This window comes from Pagrus pagrus, assembly GCF_965226575.1.
Source record: "Pagrus pagrus genome assembly, chromosome: 10".
Lineage (NCBI taxonomy): Eukaryota > Metazoa > Chordata > Actinopteri > Spariformes > Sparidae > Pagrus > Pagrus pagrus.
The window spans coordinates 33,610,948-33,619,871 of record NC_140194.1 but is presented as its reverse complement, the minus strand read 5'-3'; the positions used below and the strand labels follow the sequence as shown (position 1 = coordinate 33,619,871).

General features: G+C 46.0%; 1 protein-coding gene across 1 annotated transcript; it reads left to right on the top strand.

Annotated features, from left to right (window-relative positions):
- Window positions 1–3,560: 3,560 nt before the first annotated feature.
- On the top strand, window positions 3,561–6,436 carry LOC311264400 (paraneoplastic antigen Ma1 homolog). The gene is made up of 2 exons (XM_084365238.1): window positions 3,561–3,569; window positions 4,590–6,436. The coding sequence occupies exon 2, from the start codon at window positions 4,791–4,793 to the stop codon at window positions 5,862–5,864; it is 1,074 nt and encodes a 357-aa protein (XP_084221364.1). The 5' UTR covers window positions 3,561–3,569; window positions 4,590–4,790; the 3' UTR covers window positions 5,865–6,436.
- Window positions 6,437–8,924: the final 2,488 nt, after the last annotated feature.

Here is an 8,924-nt window from a genome sequence, read left to right as displayed (position 1 = left end):
GACAAGCTAAGGAGCCTGCTGGTGCCGGGAATCCTAGAAGAAGAAGACAAACTAAACACTGCATGAAAAATGGGATTTTCGGGCCCGTAAACGGCCGGAAATCTCCCTAATTATCGGCAGTTAACGACAATTTACAGTCTGTGAACGTGGTGATGTCTGTGCCGAAAATTGTCGGAAACAAACCATGACGTATATGGTGCTCGCGGAGGTGCGAACGGCTCTAATTGGCATATGAATAGCAGCGAAACCACGCCTGACCAGAGGATGTGTGGCCTGGCTTAAATTTCTTCACTCAGTATTTGATGAAACCACTACTTTTAAACACGAAAAAATGGCTGGCAGATCTGTCACTATTGGTCACCCTGGGTCATTAAGTGTAAACCCCACATACACACACACACACACACACACACACACACACATATATATATATATATATATATATATATATATATATATATATATATATATATATATTTTATGTATGTATATGATATGCTATAGACTACACTATTATTACCATCAAGGACGTCAATGAATTTATTGAGGAAAGGAACATTTCAAACACAGAGCTTTATTAGCAGAAACACAAACACACAACTATGTACAATTCTGCCCACAAAACAAACGGGAAGCTCAGGAGAAGGCCTATCCTACAGCACCGTTAGGTGTCTAGATAGATAGATACTTTACAAGTGTCCAGTGGCATACAAACTACAAGACATACATTACAAATTAACAGTAGCTACAGCAAACAGTAAACAGTGCAAACGGAGTGGAGTGGAAGTGAAACAGTGCAGTCTGCCGCCTTGGAGCTGGAGGTAACTGGCAGCTTTCTGTCCGAATCTGGTCCATTTTGCAGACGTCTGTGGTGCGTTCACGTTGCCCTGTACTTGGGAATTGCCTCTAATCTCGACTGCAGCGAGGCACAGAGCTCGGTCTTACTGTCTTACAGGCAGCTGGAAAACAATTAAAGGAGAGTGGCATTAACAAAAAACGTAAGTCACAGTAAAATTAAACAAGGAAGGAACAGGAACAAAACAGTAAAAGTTACTTACACACAATGGTGTCATCATAAGCGTCATGTAAATCTGGACTTGCGGACATAGCTCCAAGATAATAGGAGCTTACGGCCTCGTTATGAGACGAGGTTAGTCTGTGAAAACAAAATCAACGGTTAAGATCGGTATCTATTAACGTATCTGTTTCCTTATACAGCAGAATGAAAGCATATTCTTTAAATCTTACCCTTGCTCTGGTTCGTAGCGCTGTCCGGCTCCATCGGGGTCTTTGTGTTTGCCGTCGGTCTCAGCTCCACAGGCTTTACTCGTCAGGTTAGCTTGTCGCTAGCTTGTTAGCAAAGTCCATGCAAAAGCACTGCTAGCCGCTAGGTCAGAAGCTAACTTAAACGCCTCTCTGTCGTCTTGTGCTGAGTAGTCCACTCAAACGGACAGAACTCACCACCAATAACGTTTGTATAAGAGTTACACTCTTACACACTTACAGACAACCTGCATCTGTCGTCTTCCTTCACCTCAGTTCCTCCACCCCCTGTCCTTTGACCTGGAAGGTGATTGGTCCAGGTATCAGAAAGGTCCCGAAAGTAACAAAGTCACAAAAGGTCCAAGGATAACAAAACCACAAAACATTTGTGCAACTCTCTTTCCTATCCATACAGGCATTTAACAAATATTATTACACAACCAATAATTAACATTTTAAATGCTGCATTCAGTAAACCTTTGTGGCAAAGCCTGATTAAAACTAATTGTTGAAACAAATTGTTTGTGTATCTTTTTTACATAACATTGGCCATTGCTAATGACATCAGTAATTAATCTACAGTACTTTCATTAGATAAATCAATTCAAGCTAAAATTTAAGAGTCTATAATTAGGCTATACTGAGCCTGATCTATTTATACCAGAGATTTTCTAATGAAGTTAATACAACAAACTTCAGCTGCTGAGGAACGTAAAGCTCTTTTGTGACACATCCAAAAACTCCAAGTGTCCATGATCAGTTTAAGGTGTTTATCGTAACAAAAATCAAAAAGAGCCAACAAGCAGTTATAGAAAAAGGGGAAAACTATACGTGCCCTTTCACTAAATAATAATAATGATAATGGTGAGATGGTAAAGTGAAATGACGGTGAATTGACGGTCAACAAATACCGGTAATATATGAGCTTCTAATTCTCTCTCTTTGTGTTCAAAACTCCCGCCACCACACACAATAAGTAAAAGAAAATAACCACACCCTCTCTGTGTCAACGCAATTACGTAAACCTAAAGCTAAATGGCAGGCAAAAATATATTTTGGCTTCTACATCAGGTTTCAAAAAACTCGTATGTACTGTCTTTTACAGATTCCTGACTTGCACTCTAGTCTTAAATCATTATGCAGGACAGACACCCCACAGAAACATCCTTTGCCCTCAGATGGTTTGGTGGCATGTGACATTGTAAGAATTGGGGCTGTAGACACACTTTGCTAGTAGCTGTGGAATGATGCAATTATGGACAAATCTGTCCAGTTTCAGTATTTTAATGAACAAGCTTTCGGTCAGGAGACCTTCATTGGGTAAACAATCAGCACATGGGTTCAGTGCAGTCTTTAAAAACTCCACTGAACCCACATCAGTGGAGTTTTTAAAAATTCCACTGTAAGTAAACGTGTATTCAGTGGCTATTTAAACTTGTAGTAGGTTTTACCCACACACACCCTGTCTCACCCTGCTGAGTAGATGATCATGTGGAAGGTGGAGGTGCTCACCTCAAATATAACAACTCATTAACTAACGTTTAATAGCTCGGTCTCTGTGTGAAGATTTACAGGCGTTACTTCCGGTTTGTACACATTTCAAAATAAAAGCACGCATTTCAAAGAAAAATCAATAAACGGCTGCATTTACAGTTGGCTTTGCACTCCACCGCCTAAGTCACATATGTGAAAACTATTAGCCTAAGAGACAGCAAAGAAGAGCACTGCCGAAATGGATGCGACAGTAGGATGGGTATGTATGTAGGCTACCCTTTTTGTGTTGCTTTAGGGGAGACCGGGGATGCAAACATGCAGGCAAGGGTAGGCTAAATAGAAGAAGGCTGAAAATCACACATCACTGTAACCCGGGTGCAGGAAGCAGTTTATACTTCCTTACTATCGCGGTATCACCGATCACGTGACAGATCATTGCCAATCACGGCCGAGTGTTGGTAAACGGAAGCTGCTATAACTTCCGGTCTCTTCCGGTCCAGCCACACACGTCGGTCGTTCTTGCTGCAGGTGAGGTGAATTGTTTGTTATCTGAATTCTCGGCTCAAATGATAGTTTCTGCTCGCTAGTTCATATGACGGTCCTCTAACCACTTAGGAGCCGACCGCCGCCGGGTCCGCCGCGGGGTTCTGGGGTCTTTTGATCGCGCCGTCTGCACCGAACTGGCCAGGTGCCAATGGAGATGATGATGATGATGACGAGCATGTGATGATTATGATGGCGAGCTACCCAAAGAGTCTTTTGAAAAGTGATCAGCGATTCCCCCCCAGTTCCCTCTGCTCCTGCCGGGTCGGGTAGGAGGCTCCCTTGAGTCAGCCAGTATCTTTAGTACAACACACTTTCCACACACAACCCCCCTCCCTTCTGCTTCCCTATCACACCTGCATATCCCCCCCTCCAGTCCTAATCTGGTGACGTGGACTCAACTCGGACTTTGGGGTGGGACGCTGGCCTCTTTGTGGGATTTTTGTTGAGTTAGGGTTTCTTTTTCTTTGTCTTCAACTACTAAGTTGTTTATTTATTTTTATTTATATACAACTAGATATTTTCTGTAAGTTATATTTACAGTAATTTTGTGTTTTCATTGGATTATTCTTTTTAATACATGGTACCTATTTTCTATATAACTACTCCGTCTCTGTGTGTTGTTTTCCATAACTCCATTTCCTCCCTGAGCCGAGCTAACACCTTCTGTGGATCTAGCCTAATAATAATAATAATAATAATAATAATAATAATAATAATAATATTAGTAATAATAATATTATTATTGATAGCTGTTATCAAACCTGTACCAGTTATATCTGCTACATAATTTGGCGAGCTAGCCAGGAGGATTTGGTAAGGTATTGGAACACACACATTTATTTTTTGTTGTACAGTAAGAATTATACATCATGGATATTTTTGATAAACATGGGATTAAGGTACCTAATGCAGTAATGGTTGAAGGCATGACAAATACTGACGCTGATGAAGAAGTCATTGATTATCTGAAACAATATGGGTCCATTTCTAAAATGGTAGCAATTGATGAACCAGGCTCTTCATTTGATAAAACACTCATTGTTGAATACAGTTCGGGTGCTGCGGTGCGTGCGTTGCAAAACCTTTTACCCTATTGGCACTACACGAGTAATCCAAAAGTAGCATATGAAATCTCGGATCTGTCGACTGTTTGTGCCGCGCAGGTAGGGAACGCCACAACAAAGTCTTATCTTGAAGAGTTACAAACCCTCGCGAAACTCACCGGTAGGGATTTTGCGGAGGTTCTGAACAGTGCAATGTCTCACATTGGTCACTCTGTCACCAAGCTGCAGCCTGTCCCGACCTCGGCGGAAGGGCCACGGGGAAATGGAGGGAAGCCACCACCACAGGATGCTTCATGCTCTGTGTCTTCGGCGGCACCACCAGCTGCAGTCTTCACTGTGCCCACCACCACCTTTCCCAGCAGGAAGGAGGAGCCCACTGTTCAGTTCGTAACGCAGGCCAGACCTGGATCAGCTACACCCACTATGGCCGCTCATGAGATCAATCCCCCAGAAGTGCAGCGTTATGTTGTGGAGCACATCGTCAAGAGTGAAGGTAATGGCTCTCACCACTCAGCACAGAGACTCAGATCATTCTCTGGCAAAGTGCCACGGCCACAGAATGAGACAGACTATGATACATGGCGTTCCGGTGTGGATTTGCTGTTGCAAGATCCTTCAGTTTCTGATCTCCACCGCTCAAGGAGAATTTTTGAAAGTCTGCTGTCCCCTGCTGCTGATATGATCAAGCACCTGCGACCTGACACACCCCCAGCCATCTACCTGCAAACACTGGATTCTGCGTATGGAACAGTGCAAGACGGAGATGAACTTTATGCAAAATTCATTGACACATTTCAAAATACTGGAGAGAAACCGTCTATGTACCTTCAAAGACTTCAAGTTGCACTGAACATGGTTGTGAAACGAGGAGGGATCCTGGAAGCTGAGGTTAGTAAGCATCTCCTCAGTCAGTTTTGCAGAGGCTGCTGGAACGACGCTCTCATCGCTCAGCTGCAACTCAAGCAACGGAAATTGAACCCCCCTTCCTTCTCAGAACTGCTGCTTTGGCTCCGCACTGAGGAAGACGGCGAAGCTGCTAAAGCGCTGAGGATGAGGCAGCATCTGGGCCCCAGCAAGCCAAAAGCCAGCGCCCAAGCCCAGTATGCTGTAACGGACAGTGACGAGAAAGGTGTGTGTGCTGCACTTACTACAATCACCCAGCAACTCACAAAGCAGCTGGCTGAGATCCAACGACAGCTTGCCACCTTAACTGCTGCGCAGGCAAGTTCAACGAAGCCTGCTGTTTCAAGAGCCACTAATGGCGGTGGATCAGGTGGAGGTCCAAGGGCTGGTAAGTCAAATGCTATGCTACCTGCTCGCAGCCAGCCTTTTGGACCAAAGCCTGGCTACTGTTTCCATTGTGGTGAAGACGGTCACATCAAACTCCAGTGCGACAATCCCCCGAATCCAGCTCTTGTCACGAGGAAAAGAAAAGAGTTTGCAGAAAGACAGCAGAGATGGCGACGTTCCCCTGATTCGACTCAGCATTTAAACTAACAGTGGTTCCTGTTAAGGGGCGAACAGGCACCATTGATGACCAACAATGTCCCATGAATAAGGAAATTGTGGAGTGTGCAGAGCTGAACAGGTTTTCTCCCGACATGTTGCACCTGCCTGAAGGACTAGTGGGCTCAAGGTGTACTGCGGTTGTGAACATTGCTGGCCAAGAGTGTCACGGTCTCCTGGACACCGGATCACAAGTAACTACCATCCCAGTCTCATACTACAATCTGCACTTCTCGGATCAACCAGTCCAACCCCTCCATGATCTTCTCCAGGTGGAAGGTGCAGCCGGTCAAGCTGTTCCATACCTTGGGTACGTTGAAACTGCCATAACATTTCCATCAAGCTTCCTGGGCACGGAGTATACTGTTTCCACCCTTGCTCTCGTCGTCCCTGATGTTCGACCGGATTTCCAGTCCCCTGTGTTGATCGGTATGAATACTCTTGAAGTGTTGTATACACAGTATTCAAGGATGGCCAATAACTTTATGCCCACCTTACCTGGATATCGTGCAGTGTTGAAGCTGTTGCAGATTCGTTATCAGCATGGCCCCGAAGGAGTTATCAGACTAGCCAGTCAACTTCCTGTACTGATCCCTGCTGGCCAAACCGTTGTTGTGGATGGAACAGCCGAGGTCCCAACACCAGTTGTCGGCCAGAGTGCAATCATTGAACATCCCACAACCCCCCTGCCTGGTGGCCTTTGTGTTGTGAACTGTCTGATAACGCTTCAAGATCAGCCACTGAGATCTGTCCCTGTTGTTCTGCGTAATGCATCTGAGCAAGATGTTTTTGTCCCCCCCAGTAGTGTCATTGCTGATATTGGATCATCTCTCTGTATCCTGTCACACCACGCTGAGACTCGGTCCTCCACATCAGGGAACCATCCCAGAGCCACCTTGGATTATGAGTTTGGAGACTCCCCCATTCCGGAAGAATGGAAAATTCGCGTCTCACACAAACTCAACGAGCTTCCTGATGTTTTCTCACATCACAGCCTGGACTTCGGATGCACTGACAAGGTGAGGCATTCCATAAAACTCCACGACGAGGCTCCATTTAAACACCGTGCTCGACCAATCCACCCCCATGACATCGAAGCGGTCCGAAATCATCTGCGAGACCTGCTTGACACTGGAGTGATCCGGGAGTCGGAATCGCCATTCTCCTCGCCTATCGTTGTTGTCCGGAAGAAGAACAATGATGTTCGTCTTTGTATCGACTACAGAAAACTGAATCTCCAGACCATCAAGGACGCTTACGCACTTCCCAACTTGGAGGAGTCGTTTTCAGCGTTGACAGGTTCTCGCTGGTTCAGTGTATTGGATTTAAAATCTGGATACTATCAAATCGAAATGAGTGAAGTAGACAAGCCCAAGACAGCCTTTGTGACACCCCTCGGATTCTGGGAGTTTAACAGGATGCCGCAAGGTGTAACGAATGCTCCCAGCACATTCCAACGTCTGATGGAAAGATGCATGGGCGATTTGAACTTGAAGGAAGTGCTTGTTTTTCTTGACGACCTGATCATATTTTCGGACACCCTGGAAGAACATGAACGGCGGCTATTGAGAGTTCTACACAGGCTGAGGGAGTTTGGTCTCAAACTGTCTCCTGAAAAGTGTAGATTCTTCCAGACGTCGGTACGTTATTTGGGTCATGTGGTGTCTGAGAAGGGAGTGGAGACAGACCCAGAAAAGGTCAATGCCCTAAAATCCTGGCCAGTTCCTGCTAACCTGAAAGAATTGAGGTCTTTTCTGGGATTTGCAGGATATTATCGACGCTTCATCAGAGATTATGCTGCCCTGGCCAAACCTCTCAACCAGCTCACTCGAGGTTATGCGCCCACTCGAAGATCCACCAAGGTCGTTGCCTCTAGCAAAGCAAATGTCTTCCACCCCAAGATGCAGTTTGGAGAGCGATGGACTCAGGAGTGCCAGCAAGCTTTTGAGGCACTGATTGAAAAGCTCACTTCTGCTCCTGTTCTTGGGTTTGCCAACTCAAAGCAGCCCTATATCCTCCATACTGACGCCAGTACTACGGGATTGGGTGCTGCCTTGTACCAGGAACAGGAGGGGAGGTTGAGGGTAATAGCCTACGCCAGCCGAGGTCTGACAACGAGCGAAACCAGGTACCCAGCACACAAGTTGGAGTTCCTTGCATTGAAATGGTCGGTTACAGAGAAATTCCATGACTACTTGTACGGAGCCACATTCACTGTTGTCACTGATAACAACCCCTTGACGTACATTCTCACAACAGCCAAGTTGGACGCTACCAGTCATCGATGGTTAGCTGCCCTTTCAACGTTCTCCTTCAAGTTGCAATACCGTTCCGGCAACCAGAACACAGACGCCGATGCACTGTCTCGCCGGCCGCATGACAGCCCTTCTGATGATGATCTTCTCCAGAAAGAACAGGACCTGATCCACCAGTTCACTCATCAGCACCTTATTGAACCTGGTGGTGTGGAGGAAGTTGCACCCGACATAGTGGAAGCCATCTGCCAGAGTTGCCAGGTGCGAACCCACCCCTCATCTGATCCAGCTGGAATTTGCTTCACGCTGGTGGAGTCTTTGTCGGCCTCTGTGGACGCCATTCCGGAGGGCTACGCCACGGAGACTCAACACGGCCTGCCAGTCATCTCATCTCTGTCTCAGCCGGACCTCAAGGACAAACAGAGGTCAGATCCCAGCATTAGAGAGGTCATTCATCAGATGGAGACCGGTGAGAAAGTTCCCCCAACGATGAGGCATGAACTTCCTGAAGTTGCTCTTCTTCTTAGAGAGTGGAACCGTCTTGAACTTTGTGATGGTGTTTTGTATCGAAGACGGCAGGATGATGGGCAGGTTTCATTCCAGCTGGTGTTGCCAAGAGAGCTACGGCAGACAGTCTTAACATCTCTCCACAACGATATGGGTCATTTAGGGATTGAACGGACCCTCGATCTCACACGGACCCGATTCTTCTGGCCTCGTATGGCTGCTGATGTGGAGGCTAAAGTCAAGACTTGTGAACGTTGTGTTCGGCGGAAAGCCTTACCGGAGAGAGCTG